General features: G+C 43.1%; 1 protein-coding gene across 2 annotated transcripts in view; it reads left to right on the top strand.

Annotated features, from left to right (window-relative positions):
- PTPRJ (protein tyrosine phosphatase receptor type J) overlaps nucleotides 1-17,924 on the top strand; it is a 221,537-nt gene that overhangs the window by 154,150 nt on the left and 49,463 nt on the right. For both annotated transcript variants that reach the window (XM_073016259.1, XM_037999319.2), the window contains exons 2-3: nucleotides 6,986-7,004; nucleotides 9,769-10,005. In XM_073016259.1, the coding sequence (XP_072872360.1) occupies nucleotides 6,986-7,004; nucleotides 9,769-10,005 (256 nt within the window). The remainder of the gene's footprint in view (nucleotides 1-6,985; nucleotides 7,005-9,768; nucleotides 10,006-17,924) is intronic.

Raw genomic sequence — 17,924 nt, 5'->3', positions numbered from 1 at the left:
TGAGGTGTGTCAGGGGTTCCATAAGCATTTACTTTCAGTTTAATTAAAAGCAACCTGCGCTCTCGTATTTGAGTATATTTGAAATTGTAATGAGAGCAATTGCTGAGGATGGAGTGTGGTGGCTCATGCCTGCCCAGCACTTTGGAAGCCTAAGGTGGGAGGATCAGTTGAGGCCAGGAGTTTGAGACCAGCCTGGGAAGTATAGGGAGACCCCATTTCTACAAAAAACAAAAAAAATTAGCTGGGTATAGTGGGACACATGTGTAGTTTGAGCTACTCGGAAGGCCGAGGCTGGGGGATTGCTTGAGCCCAGGAGTTTAAGGCTGTGATGAGCTGTGATTATGCCATTGTACTCTGGCCTGGGCCACAGAGTGAGACCCTGTCTCAAAAAAGCAAACAAACAACAACAACAAAAAAACAATTTAACAAACAAAACCAAAAAAACCAACCAACACATTTGCCCAAATAGCAAATCACATCAAATTTTAAAATTCACTGGAAACCATCTGCTTCTTAATTTGATTATACATCAGTTATGTTCAAAGTAAAAAGCAAGGTGATTTGAACTTTGAAAAAGCTGCTTTTATCCAGGTGTATACCCGGTATATGCATACACAGATATGTATGAAATGTGGAACTCTATACCCGTATGTATGGAGTTCCTCCTAAGAGTCTTTTTGAGAAAATAGTTCTATTGCTAAAAATACCCAATGGAAACTTCTGGCCTGGGATTTCTAAGTTCACCCTCAGCTGTGCGTCTCAAAGTCCACACAGCCTCACCAAAATAGCCCTTCTGGCTACTTTTTTCTGTGTGCTCTTGGAAGAGGCCATCGTGCCTCCAGCTCCCCAAGGGGAAAGATGAGCCAGGGGGATCTTTGCAGGGTGGTTGGTTCTCGTTCCTTCCACTGAAGCCTTCCATGGCATTTTTGGGACCTGGAATTGTGAATTATTCTGACCCTTCCCCACAGTCCCTGATGACAGCATGAAGTCCAGAGTTTATTTGCAGATGAGACAGCGAAGCCAGCCTGTTCTCATCTTGCTGTGCCTGATGCCTTGTGCTTGAGGCACTGTTCGCCGGGCTGCCTGCTGGCCTGCCTGTCCCTGCCTTTTGGACGGGAGATACTCAGGCCACCCCACAATGCCACACCTGCCTTCTGGGGAGCTTTCTACAATGGGTGTTCGTTGTCTGGCTTCTGGGTCGAGTGGGAGGGCCCACCCAGCCTGTCATTTTAATGATTTACCTTTGAGGAATCAGTTTTATAGGGAGTTGTTGGATAATGCTCACATGGCAGATAAATGGGAGAGCAGGAAGAATGATGGCCTTTCAGAGTTGAAATCTGTGCTGCTCCAAATCCCATAAACTGCTATTTGATTTTAAACATTGCTTGAAGCGGTTCACATTTTGGTTAATTACGTCAGTGGGTAAAAATAACTATTGTCATATGGTGTGTGGGTTTGGTTTTAGAAGGATAAAGAGTCTATTGTTACCCATTGTGCTATTCAGTCACTTATTACCCATCCTTAAAAGCCCAACGTGGATAACAGAAAACCTGGAGAGCTTTGTCACTTGCTGAAATCAGGCTGCTCCATGAATTTACCCCCAAACACTGCTCCTTTTGAGAAACTTGTGCAAACTGCCTTAATTCAGTCCATTCAAATGGGTTGATGGGGGCTGTTCCCAAGGCCCAGGACAGGCGGGGGTTTGGGACCTGCAGCCCTGGAACTGCCTTTGGGTTTCATGGTCTCAGTTGAGACCTGCCCAGGGCTGAACCAGCTTAGTGCTCCCTGGGGGTGGTTAAGGTCAAGGACTTCAGGGTCAGACTGACCTGGGACTGAATCTTAGACTTACTGGCTGTAAGATGCTCAGTCAGGACCTTAACTTTTCCAGGGCTCCGTGTCTACATCTGTAAAATGGGGATAAACAGTTCTTCCCTGGTGGGATTATTGTAAGGCTTGAATGAGATGATAAATACAACATCTGACATGCGATTGGCCAGTAGCTAAGGGTTTAGTCAATATTATAATAAGTAGAATGGAACAGCATTAGATTCTCACACAGGGTCACTCCTTGTATCATGTTTTCTGCCACTCTCCCCCTGCATATTACCCTGGAGTACCCCCAAGCCTCTCCCTCCCCATCCCTCAAGTCCCTCCCTCTCCATCCCGCAGGCTCACCAGGTCCTGGCGCACCCAGATCTTTCACTGCTTTTCTTGCCTGTGAGCTCTTCGGGAGTCAGGACCACCTTAAGTACCCTCTGCATCTTTGGCACCTAACCTGGGGCCTGGGGCCCTGCAGGGCCACAGTTAGCAGCATAGACAGCAGGATGGACGGAGAGGGGCTGAGAGCCTGGAGAGCTCCTAGGGGCTACAGCAGTCACAGGAAGTCACTAAGTGAATTGAAGGGCGGTAGCTGCGGAGGTTCAGTGAGGCAAGAAGAAGGCTGTTAGGCTGGGAATGAAGGAACCTTCTGTTGTTCGAGTCTCAGGACAACTCAGATGTGGGGTCTGTCTTGCAGATGCCCCTGCATCATTTTACAGTAGATGAAACCAATGGCTCCACGAGAGCCTCATGTGCCAGAGCTCATGAGTGACAGTGGAAGTTGAATTAACCTCTTAACCACCCTAGTCCACACCTGCCAGACTGATGGGCTCTCAGTGGTGACGTGATGGGAGCTCTGTGCTACGGATCTCTTGTGGGCTCCTGAGACCCTGCCCACCCGTCTCTACCCTTCTCTTCCCAGCAGGAGGAGACTGACCTTTATGTTCTACACCAGCGGGTGCCCTTGGCCTCCAGCTTCCAGTGGGCCAGCCTGGCGAGAGGCTCCAGCTGGAGATGAGGGGAAGCAGCCTTGGCTTCTCTCCTTGCCCTTTCTCGCTGCTGCTACCCCAGGATTCTTGCCCATCCCTTACTGGTTTTCCTTAACGCCACCCTCACCCTTGAAAACAGACCCTTTAAAACTCTCCCTCACTCACCCTGGTTGAGTGTGTCATCTGCTCCAGCTGGGATCCTGGCTAATACTGCATGTTTTGGAAAGAGGAATTCGCAGTTCTGTTTATTTTTTTTTTACTGTGGATTGAAGGGAGAGGCAACCAGGTATATGGATGAGGGAGTAGGGCCTGGCTGTCCCCACTGGTGTTCACAAACGGCCCCCGTTTAAGGCCTCTTAAATTCCAAATGAGGGGTTATAGGTCGAGTCAGGGTGATGCTCTAACAGAAGCAAAACCAAAAATATACGGCAGTAGGTACAACCCTGTTCTGATACTTCCTAATTTTGTGTGTACGTGTGTGCCCCAGGAGTTTCAATAAATGAAAATGGAAATACTGTGAGTGTTCGTCAGCGCTAGGATGAAGGCTGTTTCTGTGATTTAGGGCTGGAGGTGATGAGGACTTGGTTTACAATATGCACAGTACAGAAGCGGGGAAGTCAGGGTGCGCTGGGCAAGGAAACATCTTTGTGTGACCCACAAAGAATGAAGAGGAGGGAAGAACCAGAGGTTATTCAGGTTTGCAGACTGGGAGACAGTTTTAATGACACAGTCGTGTCAGAGGGGAAGAGGAGAATACGTAGGGGGTGTGTTTTGATGTGTATGTACGTGTAGGATTTTCGTGTAGAGGAGTTGGGGAAAATTTTAGAAGTTTTAGGTATAAATGCAGCTGGTAAGATCCCTGTGACTTAGTTCTTTTTTTTTTCTTTTCTTTTTGAGACGGAGTCTCACTCTGTCACCCAGGCTGGAGTGCAGTGGCGCGATCTCAGCTCACCGCAACCTCCGTCTCCCCAGTTCAAGCAATTCTCCTGCCTTAGCCTCCCAGAGTGCTGGGATTACAGGTGTATGCAACCACACCTGGCTAATTTTTGTATTTTTAGTAGAGACGGCGTTTCACCATGTTGGCCAGACTGGTCTGGAACTCCTGACCTCTGGTGATCCCCCTGCTTCTGCCTTCCAAAGTGCTGAGATTACAAGCATGAGCCACCATGCCCGGCCTTAGTTTTTGAGTGGGAAGAATCCGATGTTCAGAGTGGACCACTGATGTCATGGCTGCAGGCTTAGCTGAATTGGGATGCTGCAGAAAGCCGTGTTAACAGTTTATTTTTCTCTGAGGCCTGGAGGAGGATCCTTGTGACTGGAACCATAGTTGGGACTGGCAGTGCTTTTTCCTGCTGGCAAGGAAAAAAAAAAAAAAGAAAAAAGAAAGGGTTCGACTTATCAGCACAAACAAAGGAGGATGTGAAACTAGAACCATCTCTAGGGCAGTGTACAAGGCTGGAAGGCTCACCGGCAAGGGGTTTCCCCTCAGGAAAGGGGACAGAGAAGCTTCCACCTTCTGGGTAGCACTGCGTGTTCCTGGGCACATCTGGGTGACTAACGGGTTTTCTGCCACACCTGGGGTGTACAGGGAAGTCTTTGGCCAGAACTGTGGGCCGTACTGCATTCTTCCCGTGTCTGTCACTGCTGAGTTGTGAGCTTGATCTCTTTTCTTAGTATTTGCTCCTTTTGTCCAGCTACGGGGACCAGCAGAAGCTTTGGGTCATCTGTACTAGTGACTTTGCTGTGAAGATGTAAGGGAGAGTGGTGGAGGTCAAGATCTGGGTTCTGGTTCTTGTGCGTCCTCTCTGGCTGTGTGTCCTTGAACAAGCCACTTGTTGTCTCTGGGCCTCCGTGCCCTCTGCAACTGGGTTGTTGGTCTATTTAAATACTTGGAGAAAAAAGCTGGGCATGGTGGCTCATGCCTGTAATCTCAGCACTTTGGGAAGCCAAGGTAGGAGGCTTGCTTGAGCCCAGGAGCTTGTGACCAATCTGGGCAACAAAGTGAGATCCTGTCCCCATAAAAAATAAAAAAATTAGCTGGGTCGTGGTGCATGCCTGTAGTCCCAGCTACTTGGGAGGCTTAGGTGGGAGGATCGCTTGAGCACGTGCGATCAAGGATGCATTGAACTGTGGTTGTACCACTGCAGTCCAGCCTGTGACAGAATGAGACCTTGTCTCTTAAAAAAAAAATTATAAAAATAAATTATTCAAAAAATACTTTGGAAAACAATGCTGGGGAGAGTATGAGCTTCAGATTACACATTGGTTTCTATCAGGAGGATCTGAGCCTCAGTGGTGTTATCTGTAAAATGGGTATAAAAGTGCCTCGCAGGGTTGCTGTGAAGAGGTAAGGATGATGATGGTGACAACAGCAGTGCAAATAGATCATTTAACTTAATTCTCGTTAAAGCAGGGATCGTCCTATTGGCAGATACAGACAGGGAGGGACAGAGAGGTTAATTAAGCAAGCTGCCTGCCCACAGTCACATGGCCAGAAGCAGTGAACGACTTCCTTCAGGTGGTCTAAGTCCAGGTCCCAGCTCTTAGCCATCACTCCATGGTTCTGTGCTGAGACAAGGGATGTAGAAAGCCTAGCACAGTGCCTGTTACATAGTAGGTACTTAGTAAGTTAGAGTTCCTTTTTATCCGCAGAATGCGTTTCCAAGTATAGCCTCCCCCAGTGCTTTTACTTTAATCTTTCCCCTAACTGGGCAAAAAAAAAAAAAAAAAATGTTTGCTGCCCTGTGCGACTTGCCTAGCTATCGACTTCTCTTTTTTCTCCCTGTCTCCTATGATTCATCATAGACTGTGGATTGAGGCTCAGCATAGATTGAAGGGCAGGGACTGGAGGAGAAAGATGAGCTGAAAAATGGTAGACCCGAGATGCGAAGGACTTTGCCGGTAGGGTGAAAGGTGGGAATGGGAAGTTTGAGAGTTGGAGGACCTTGGGGCAAGACTTTCCCCTCTGGGTTCGTTCTTTCCTTCCATTGCCGTTTATTGAGCGCCTACTGTGTCCACCATTCTAGCCACGGGGCACAGACAAGGTCTCTATTCTCATGGAGCACACAGTGTGGTTGGAGGAGTCAGTGATGGATGGAGAGTGAGGGCTGTTGGTTTCCATGGCTGCTTGGAGAAGGACTTGCCAAGGAGGTGGCGTTTTGGGCAGGCCATGAAAAGGTCTGGGCAGAGTGTGTTTGTGGGAGGGAGTCAATATGTAAAGGCTGTAGGGGAGAATCAGTTTCGAGAATGCGAGTGGGCAGTGAGACCAGAGGGGCTGGTGGGTTGTGGTTGGGTTTGAATTTTATTCTAAGTGTCATGGAAAGTAGGAGGATGGTTTTTTCCACCGGGGTCCTTTTTGATTATTTTATTCTTTGTGACAATCCTACTTAAAAAAAAAAAAATTCTATTCACCAAAAAGATGTGTTTATGAAACAGTAGAGTGTACAACCTTGAATCACTTTAGGTTTTTAAAGTATAGGGAAATAATTATGGATCACAATGAATATCCTTGAGGGCTGCTCCCTTCCCCAGCTGACACTGTCAGCTAAACCCTTAAGGCCTCTTGTGTGTCAAACACTAATTCTTCCCAAAGCTGCTTGACATGTGATTAAAAAATTTTACTGCCACCTACTGATAGAACAAGATGAATTTTTGTACAGTGAAAATCCCAAGCCCAGTGGATTTCTTCTGCTGCACATCTGGTTTCTACCGTGCTGTCAGGACTGGGAAATGGGTCTGGGAAAGGGGTGTGCTGGTCTTGGTACCCCCCTCTCACCCACCCAACTGCCCTTTTTTGGCCCCAACAATCTGGTGTCTGCTTCTGTGTCCTTCTGCTTCAACTCATCACACAGTGGGTGGAGGGAGGTGCTGACCTGGGGAATTGCTCTGGGGAGAGGGCTGGAGGTGGGGGGATGTGTCTGGGGAGAAGCACTGGGCGCTGGGAGTCAGCAGCCGCCAGCCCCCACATAACCCAGTTAATCCTTTGTAAATGACCCGAGGTTGCAATGATTCCTTGTGTTTAATGTCCCAGGACGCCCTAACCCTGACCAGCCGACCTTTGCTTAATGTGCTTCTTACCACCCCACCCCCATTATTAAATCCTCAACTGCTTTATTTCTGATTTGCATTTTCCATGGCTGAATGAATCTGCTGACTTCCGTTTTCTTTTTCTGTTTCAGATCCTGTGCGCAGGTGACCGTGAGTACCGTTTTCCTTTCCATTCTTGTGTTGTTCGCTACTGCCCCCTGATGGACACATAGCAACATTAACAGCAATGTGAAAATGCTAATGCTAATTTATTAAATAAAACCTGCTCGGTTTCCAATTTTTCTTTTTCTTTTCTTTTCTTTCTTTCTTTTTTTTTTTTAGTCGGAGTCTTGCTCTGTTGCCCAGGCTGGAGTGCAGTGGTGCCATCTCGGCTTACTGCAACCTCCGCCTCTCGGGTTCAAGCGATTCTCCTGCCTCAGTCTCTCAAGTAGCTGGGATTACAGGCACGTGCCACCATGTCCGGCTAATTTTTTATATTTTTAGTAGAGACGGGGCTTCCCCATGTTGGTCTTGAACTCCTGACCTCAGGTGATCTGCCCACCTCGGCCTCCCAAAGTGCTGGGATTACAGGTGCGAGCCACCACGCCGGGCCCCAGTTTTTCTTTAGAAGTAGGAGTAAGGGTGGAAACAACAAATGAAAGAAAAAATTTTAATTAATTGTGCAATCATGATGAAAATTTATATTTTCTGTAATTTTTTTCAAGCCCCATTTGTGGGTGATTTAACTTAGTTGAAATTGTAATACAGTATTTGTATATGGTTTATATACTGTTATCCTTTAAGTATTTTCTTGTGTTGCTACATTGCCCTTTTATTGCTACATTGCTACGTTTAAAGAATGGTGTGCAAGGTTGGCATAACCTTTGGAAAACGAGACCTGGACTCCTGCATGTTTTGCTTTCATGTACAGGGCTGAGTCCCAACTGCTGACAGTGCTGGTTCATTCCCTGGTCTGTAATAAAATGAGAAAAATAAGGATATGACTACAAGATTTTTACGGAAGCTTAAATATATTCAGTTGAAGGCACCATCCATCCCGGGATTATTTATTTATTTATTTATTTATTTATTTATTTATTTATTTATTTTTTGGCCCCGACAATCTGGTCTTACTAATTTTTTGGTCATAAAACGTTTCTATAAGAATTGAAGCCTAGTTGCAGTGGCTCACGCCTGTAATCCCAGCAATTTGGGAGGCCGAGGCAGGCAAATCACCTAAATTCAGGAGTTCGAGATCAGCCTGGTCAACATGGTGAAACGCCGTCTCTACTAAAAATACCAAAAAATTAGCCAGGCAGGGTGGCACGCGCCTGTAATCCCAGCTACTTGGGAGGCTGAGGCAGGAGAATCACTTGAACCCGGGAGGTGGAGGCTGCAGTGAGCTGAGATCATGCCATTGCACTCCAGCCTGGGCAACAAGAGTGAAACTCTGTTTAAAAAAAAAAAAAAGAATTAAAGATAATAGTAGTTGGTAGGTTTAAAAAATGTACCTTTTAGGGAAAAAAAAAAAAAAAAAAAAACAGTGGCTTTTGTTTCTTCTCAAAATTTGGGAACTTTTTTTTCCTGATTGGTAAAATCTCAGTTTGTGAGATAAAATAGAGATAATAATTAGATTGTACTCTTGGAAGCATACACAAGGTCAGATCTTGCTGAAACCCTCTAATAAAGCAAATCTCAATTAATAATGGTAATTAGAGCCTGTACAAACAATGGGAAGAGTTCTGCCATTGGTTTTTCTTCCTGTTAATCAGTTTAATAAATAAACTGGTGGGTACCTTGTACAGGCTTGAATTAGGGCCACAGAAGAACACTTCTCTGCAGACATCTACCGTAGATCGTAGAATGTTGGCCAGGGCTCAGTTGTGGGAAACAAAAACCATGAGCTATTTTAACTGAAAGGGTTTACCCTGGGAAGCGAGAGTTTACAGAGTCTCTGGAAGGGCTGCTGTATTAGTTTGCCAGGGCTGCTATAATAAGATCAAGGTCTTGGGGGTTAGGACTTCAACATATGAATTTGGGGGTGGGGGAGCACAAGTCAGCTCATAACAGCTGGGGAGCAGGCTTTAGGCCTAGCCCTGGGAAATGACTCCCAGACTAAGGCTGCAGAACTGACCCCCTGGAGAGTCACCACCTTGGTCACAGACAGCCGAGGGAGGAATCAGGGAGTCCCTGCTGTAGTTGCTGGATCCAGGGGTGCATGTTCTGAGCTGTGATCCTGGGATCAGGAAGCTGCAGCCACCGCTGTAGTGTTGGAAGCCAGGCAGCGTGAGCTCCAGTCATCGCATCCACACTACAGGTAAAGAAGGAGGAAGGACAGAAGGTTGTGCTCCACCCTTTAAGGACTCTTCCTAGAAGTCAGACAGAACATCTGGTCACACTCTGTTGGACAGAACTTAGTCACGTGCAACATCTAACTGCATGGGAGGCTGGGAAATGTGATCTTTGTTCCCAACAGCCATGCACACACAGGGCCAAAAATCTCCAGGAGTATGATGAAGGGAAAATGGGGGAATGGAGTTGGGGGGTCAAGAGTGGTCTCTGCTGCACCTCCCTGAACAGAGACTCTGGGAGACTAGTAATGCATTCAAGATAAAGCGGCCAGTGTGGCCAAGGTTCTCCTCCAGAGCCTAAGCCCTTGGCCACAGGAGCTCACGCCTCCTCTCATTTCCTGTGAATGACTGTGTGCAGTGTAAGCATGGAGCTTCTGCACTCTCATGGCCAGGTACTCTCCATGTGGCCAGAAACAGCAGTTTCTGAGGGGGCTCATGTTGTAGGTGATGATACAAAGAAGAGAAAGAGAGGGATCAGTTTTCCTAAGTTTGCATTTCATTTCAGCGTAAATAGTTTGTGAGGTGGGGCATCCCTGTCCTGGAGAAATGTATTTTTAATCTAATTGTTTACTTTCTTTGCATAGCCCCTGGTCCAACTCGTGACCCTTCAGTAACAACTGTTGCCACAGGGGAAAGTGGCGTAACCCAGATCAGCAGTAAAGCAGCATCCTTTTACAACCAGAATGGAACTGGAACACCTCAGGTGCCAACAAATACTAGTGAGGGTAGCGAAGACTCTGGAGCCAATGACAGTTTAAGAACACCTGAACAAGGATCTAATGGGACTGATGGAGCATCTCAAAAAACTCCCAGTGCTACTGGTAAGCATGGGCTTTTCTGCCGAACAGTCATGTTTCTTAAAGGAAATCGGTATAATTTAAAATGTCATGTTTTTCAAATATTGTTCTTCTTTCAATTACCTAAGAAAATCTTTAAAACAATTTTTATAATGATAGTAATGCATATTCATTATATAAAATATAGACAAGAAGAAAAGAATAACAAGTAAATCATTAACTGGAGATAACCACTGATCACTTGATATACGAGTTTTACAATTTTAAGATGTATACGTGCCTGTGTGCGTATGTATATACATATATATACGTTTTATTTTGTTTTACAAGTATCAAGGTCATCCTTTACATGTAGTTTCTCAACAATATATTACAAGTATTCTTCCCTGTTAGTATGTACATTTCTACAGGACAGTTTTAATACCTGCCTGGCATTCTGTTGTCTAAATCAGGGTTGGTAGATAATAATGGTCCTTGGGCCAAATATGGCTCACTTCCTGTTTTTGTAAGTAAAGTTTTATTGAGTCTGCCTATGGCTGCTTTCATGCTAGAATTGAGTAGTGGCAATGGAGAATATGTGGCTTGCAAAACCTGAAATATTTATTCTCTGGCCCTTACAGAAAAACATTGCTGAGACCTGGGTTAGATCAGTGATTCTAAAACTGTGGTTCAGAGATCTCTAGGGGTCTCCTAGATTCTTTCAAGGTATTTCTGGGTATTATCATAATACTACTAACATGTTATTTGGCTTTTTTACTCTCATTTTATCATGAGTGTACAGTGGAGTTTTGCAGATTCTATATTATATGGGATGACGCTGTCACTCTAACAGCTAATGGAATGTATGCTTTCGTATTGTTATGTTTAAAAAACTTTATCTTTTTAATTTATAATACAGTATGGTAAATATTAATCAAGATAACCCATATAAACAAAAATTCTCCAAGAGCCTTAATAATTCTGAAGCAGTTAGAAGGGCCCTGAGACCACAGTGTTGAAGAATTACTTGTCTAGAAGCATTGTAAATTATTTAACTACTCCCCTGTTGTTGAGAAGGTAGATTATTTAAATTATTTGCATTTTTTTCATAAAAAACATTGTGATACAATAGTTTTGTTAGTTCTAGAAGTATTGATAGTATCATTTCACATACACAGTTAAATCATTGAATTATTTCTAGGGTAATATGAGAAACTTTTAGAAATTGCTAGGGGGCTGGGCACAGTGGGTCACGCCTGTAATCCTGGCACTTTGGGAGGCTAAGGCAGGTGATCACCTGAGGTTGGGAGTTCGAGACCAGCCTGGCCAACATGGCAAAACCTTATCTCTACTAAAAATACAAAAATTAGCTGGGTGTGGTGGTGCGTGCCTGTAGTCCCAGCTACTCGGGAGGCTGAGGCAAGAGAATTGCTTGAACTCAGGAGGTGGAGGTTGCAGTGAGTGGAGATGGTGCCACTGCACTCCTGATAGAGTGAGACTCTGTCTCAAAAAAAAAAAAAAAAAAAAAAGTAAATAAATAAAAGAAATTCCTAGGGAGCTTATGTTAAGTATTGTTACAAAAATGGGCTTAGGGCACCCCCTAGTACTTCAGTGGCCATTGTAGCCCTATGGGTTGGGACCATACCAGATAGTCTGCCCAGAAATCTCTGGACGGGCTTACTGTTGAAGGGCATTTCCAGAGGAAGCCAATCTACAATGACTGGAATAAGAACCTACTTCTTCAAAGGTACAGACATCAACAGAGAGTCACAAAGATCAAGAATGATCAGGCAAACATGATATTACTAGAGAGACAAAATAAAGTGCAAGTGGTTGACCATAAAGAGATGGGAGATGTATGAACTATCTGGCAGAGAATTCAAAATACATGTTTTAAGGAAGCCTAGCAAACTTTAAGAAAATACAGATAAATAATTCAAAGAAATGAGGAAAACAATAAGTGACTAGATTGAGATAATTAACAGAGAATAAACAAATTCTGAAGCTAAAAAATACTTTGAACAAAATGAAAAATGTAGTAGAGAGCACCAAGAGTAGAATTGATCAAGCAGAAGAATAATCTTTGAACTTAAAGACAGATTATTTGAAAATATACAGTCAGAGGAGGAAAAAGAAAAAGTGGATGAAAAGGAATGAAGAATGCCTATAGGATTTATGGGACAGCATCAAAAGAGGTAGTGTTTGAATCAGAGTTCATCTAGAGGAAGAGAAAGATAAAGAGGTAGAAAGCTTATTTAAAGAAATAGTAGCAGAAAACTCTCCAAACCTGCAGAAAGATATAAATATCCGGTATGGGAATGAAAAATGACCCCAATCAGAGTCAATTCAAACAAGACTACTCCAGAACATAATCACACTGTCAAACATCACAGATAATGGGGATTTGGAAAGCAAAAAGAGAAAAGAAGCAAATAACATATAAGGGAGCTCCACTTTAGCTAGCAGCAGACTTCTCAGCATAAACTTACAGGTCAGGAGAGAGTGGGATGATATATTCACAGTGCTGAAAGAAAACAACCTGCCAACCAAGATTACTATACCCAGCAGAACTGGCCTTCAAAAATGAAGATGAGATAAAAGACTTTCCCAGAGAAACAAAAGCTGAGGGAGTTCATCACCACTGGACATGTCTTATAAGAAATACTAAAGAGAGTTTTTAAGCCGAAAGAAAAGGACACTAGTGATTAATTGAAAACATATGAAAGGATAAGACTAGTAAAATACACAGCCAAATTCAGAATACATGAATACTGTAATGGTCATACGTATCTTTAGTATGAAAGTCAATAGATAATACTTAAAAAATAATAACTACAGTAACTTGTGGGGGATATGCATATAAAAAGATGTAAATGGTGACATAAAAAATTCATAATGTGAGGGGGGAATGGACTAGAAGTGTAGAGGTCAGTTTTTGTGCATGTGATCAAAGTTGTCATCAGCATAAAATAACCTGTTATAACTATAAGATTCTTTTTATAAGCCTCATGGTAACCACAAAGAAGAACCTTTAGTAAATACACAAAAATTAAAAAGCAAGGAATCAAAACATACTACTAGAGAATATCACTTAACCTCAAAGGAAGATAGTAAGAGAGGATGAAAGGAACAAAAAGTCTAGAAAACAACCAAATGGCAATAGTATGTTCTTACCTATCAATAATAACCTTGAAAGTAAAGGGTTTAAATACTCCAGTCAAAAGACATAGAGTGTGTGAATGGGTTAAAAAAAAAAGCAGCAAACTCAATAATATGCTGTCTACAAGAGACTCACCTCACCTGCAAGGACATGCCTAGACTGAAAGTGAAGGGATGGAAAAAGATACTCATGCTAATGGAAATCTAAAGAGAGCCAGGAGTAGCTATACTTATATCAGATAAAATAAACTTTAAGTTCAAAACTTTTAATAGAGACAACAAACATCATTTTATAATGATAAAGGGATCAATTAATCAAGAAGTCTTAACAATTGTAAATATATATGTAACCAGCATTGAAATGCCTAAATATATAAAGCACATATTAATGGATCTGAATGGAGAGATTGACTGCAATGCATTAATAGTAGAGGACTTCCTTACTTCCAGCAGTGGATGATGATCCGGACAGGAAATCAATAAGGAAGCATCAGACTTAAACTACAGTTTAGACCAAATGGATGTATCAGACATATACAGAATATTCCATCCAACAGCTACAGAATATACACTTTGCAATTGCACTTGGGACATTCTCCAGGTAGATCATATGTTAGACCACAAAACAAGTCTTAACAGATTTAAGAAGTGTGAAATCATATTGAATGTCTTTTCTGATGATGGCATCAAACTAGAAATAAATAACAGGAGGAACATCAGAAAATTCACAGATGTATGGAAATTAAACAACATGCTCCTGAACAACTAATGGGTTGATGATGAAATTAAAAGGGAAACTAAAAAATATCTTGAGACAAACATCACTTCTTAAGCAAATTTGTTAACATATTTCTTCTTCTTCTTTAAAATGGTGCCATAACCACCTTCATAAAGTTACTGTGAGACATAAATTAGAAAATGCTTGTACAGCCCTGGTACAGGATCTGGGACATGGTCAGGTCCCCAATAGGGGTGATGCTGATCTTGCCATCTCCCACAGTAACTATTGTTAATTGTTTTGTCAAAGATGCCCCTGAACAATCAATGGGTCAGTGAAGAAATTAAAGGGGAAATTAAAAAATTTCTTGAAGCCAATGAAAATGGAAACACAATATACTAAAGCCTATGGGATACACCAAAAGCAACCCTTCCAAGAAGGTTGGCAGCAATAAACTCCTACATCAAAAAAGAAAGCTCCCTGGGCATGGTGGCTCGTGCCTGTAATCCCGGAACTTTGGGAGGCCGAGGTGGGTGGATCACTTGAGGTCAGGAGTTCGACACCAGCCTGGCCAACATGGTGAAACCCCGTCTCTGCTAAAAATACAAAAATTAGTCAGGTGTAGTGAGACATACCTGTAATCCCAGCTACTAGGGAGGCTGAGGCAGGAGAACTGCTTGAACCCAGAGGGCAGAGATTGCAGTGAGCCGAGATCGCACCACTGCACTCCAGCCTGGGCAATAGAGCAAGATTCCATCTTAAAAAAAAAAAAAAAAAAAAAGCAAGCTCACACCTCCAGCCTGGGTATTGAGAACCTGTCTGAAAAAAGCAAAAAAAACAAAACCCTCAAGTAAACAACCTGATGTGGCACGTTAAGGAACTAGAACAACAAGAACAAACTAATCTTCAAATTAGTAAAAGAAACAAAATAATAAAAGTCAAAGCTGAAATAAATGAAATAGGTACTAGAAAAACAATAGAAAAGATCAATGAACTCAGTTGTTTTTTTGAAAAGATAAAGAATATTGACAAAGCTTTAGCTAGACTAAGAAAAAAGAGACACTACTCAAAGAAAATCAGAAATGAGAGACATTATAAACTGACACCACAGAAATACAAAGGAACAATTATGAACAATTATATGCCCACAAATTGGATAACCTAGAAGAAATGGATAAATTCCTTGCCATATACCATTTACTACGATTGAATTACGAAGAAACAGAAAATCTGAATAATCCAATAATGAGTTAGGAGGTTGAATCAGTAATAGAACATCTCCCATTTCTATTTATTATTATTATTATTATTATTCTAAGAGACAGTGTCTCCCTCTGTCACCCAGGCTGGAGTGCAGTGGTGTGATCATAGATCACTGTAAGTTGAACTCCTGGGCTGAAATGATCCTTCTGCCTTAGCGTCACGAGTACCTGGGGCTATAGGTGTGCACCACTACATCCAGCTAACTTTTAAAATTTTTTTGTAGAGATGGGGTCTCACTATGTTGCCCAGGCGGGTCTTGAACTCCCAGCCTCAAGTGACTCCCCCACCTTGGCCTCCCAAAGTGCTGGGATTACAGGTGTGAGCCACCGCACCCAGTCCTCTGCCAAACGTTTAAAGAAGGTCTAACGACAATTCTTCTCAAATGCTTCCAGAAATTGAGGAAGAGAGAATACTTCCAAACTCATTTAACAAGACCAGCATTACCTTGATACCAAAACCAGACAAGGCTACAACCCAAAACACTACAGGCCAAGATGCAAAAATCTTTAACCAAACACTAGCAAACCTAATTTAACAGCATATTAAACAGATCATTCACCATGATCAAGTGGGATTCTTCCCAGAAATGCAAAAAGGGTTCAACTTGTGCGAAACAATACATGTGCTACACCATATTAACAGAATGAAGGACAGAAACCGTACGATCATTTCAGCAGATGCAGAAAAAACATTTGACCAAAAAATATTGTTAACTGTGCTTTCTTTTCTGAACTTAAGAACTTGCTTTTCCAAAACCTTCCCAGAATTCCTGTGTGAATCAATAAAATTTACTTCTTAAAGCATTTCTCCTTCTTTAAAATGGTGCCATTAGCTGGGCGTGGTGGCGGGCGCCTGTAATCCCAGCTACTCGGGAGGATGAAGCAGGAGAATCGCTTGAACCTGGGAGGCAGAGGCTGCGGTGAGCTGAGATTGTGCCATTGCACTCCAGCCTGGGTGATGAGCATGACTTTGTCTCAAAAAAAAAAAAAAAAAAAAAAATGGTGCCATACTTTTCTCATGAAGTTGTTGTGAGGCATAAATGAGAACATACTGTATAGCATCTGGGACATGGTTGGCCTCTCAAAAGGAGTGCTGCTGTTCTTGCTACCTGTATCACTGCAACTATTGTTACTGTTTTATCATTATCCTCACCACCATCATTGTTACTGATTGTAAATGGGAGCAGCTGCGATCATCTTCCAAATATGCCACTCTGACTCTGTGAACGTGTCACTTTATAAAGAGGACACTCAAGCCTGGAGGGGCCTTCTGGCATGGTGTTTGTTGAATTGTGGGCCACAGGATCCTTCCCTGCTTGTTCCATTTTCCCTTCTCTTCTTTCTTCTCCTGCCTTTTTAATTAATTAATTAATTTTTTTCTTTTGAGACAGAGTCTCGCTCTGTTGCCCAGGCTGGAGTGTAGTGGCGCGATCTTGGCTCACTGCAACCTCCGCCTCCTGGGTTCAAGCGATTCTCCTGCCTCAGCCTCCTGAGTAGCTGGGATCACAGGTGGCTGCCACCATGCCCAACTAATTTTTGTATTTTTGGTAGAGACAGGGTTTCACCATGTTGGCCAGGCTTGGTGTCAAACTCCTGACCTCAAATGATCTGTCTGCCTCGGCCTCCCAAAGTGCTGGGATTACAGGCATGAGCCAGTGTGCCTGGCTTCCTGCAGTTTTTTTATTGATTGGATGAATGTTTGTATATCCCATGAGCCAGGTGAGGCACACTTCCCATGCACATACCAAGATGGTAACACTTATGCCATCTTTACTCCTTTGGGATTAGTCCCAAGCTCCTTGAGAATGATGGCCATATCACCTGGGTTTTACTCTTCAGTTTCTGGTTATTACTCCTCAGTCTTCAGCTTAATTAGGATGCATCCATTTGGTAGTTCTACAGTTAGTAACCCTGATGGCTTCCACTGGTTTACGATCTTGTACATCTAAGATGATGAAACTTAGGTTCAGAGAGGTGAGATTACTTTGAGTAAAATTGCATGGTGAGCGACTAGCAGAATTGGACCCTGAAACCCGATTTCTAATGTCCAAATCTTGTCCCTTGTTTATCGTATCATGGTGGTTCAATAATAATTGATTGTGTTTAGTGTGGTGTGCTAGAGCTGTCAACAGAGGAATTGGAGACGGAGAGGTTTGAAGGGACTAATTCTAGGTCACACAGCTAATGGATGGAGCAGGTCTTTAATCCCAGATCTGGGTTCCAAGACCAGTTCTTTTCTTTTTATGCTGCTCGGCCCCTGCTATCTTTATGTCAGAAAACCACTGAGCTTCCTTCTAGATGTCAGAGTTTGGCAAAAAAGTTAGCATGTGCTTCTGCATCATGCAGCGTTTTCTGAGAATGGGGAGATGGACTCATTTTGCATCTTTGATCTCTTTTTTTTAAATTTTGAGACGGAGTCTCAGTCTTGTCACCCAGGCTGGAAGTGCAGTGGTGCGATCTCGGCTCACTGCAACCTCCACCTCCCGGGTTCAAGTGATTCTCCTGCCTCAGCCTCCCAAGTAGCTAGGATTACAGGCACCTGCCACCATGCCCAGCTAATTTTTGTATTTTTGTAGTAGAGATGGGGTTTCACCATGTTGGCCAGGCTGGTCTTGAACTCCTGATCTCAGGGGATCCGTCCGCCTTGGCCTCCCAAAGTTTGGTCTCTTTTTGTATCAGCTTCTATACAGACTTAACCCCATTTTTAAGTCACAGCCAACACGACCAACTTCTATCAGTTTTGCTTCTGTTCCAAAGGCTTCTGTTTTACTAACATACACACATACATGTATGCATATGGATTTAAATAAATTCTGGTGCAGGGA

This window comes from Chlorocebus sabaeus, chromosome 1, assembly GCF_047675955.1.
Source record: "Chlorocebus sabaeus isolate Y175 chromosome 1, mChlSab1.0.hap1, whole genome shotgun sequence".
Taxonomy (NCBI): domain Eukaryota; kingdom Metazoa; phylum Chordata; class Mammalia; order Primates; family Cercopithecidae; genus Chlorocebus; species Chlorocebus sabaeus.
The sequence above is the reverse complement of the archived record's forward strand: the minus strand, read 5'-3'. Positions and strand labels throughout refer to the sequence as shown.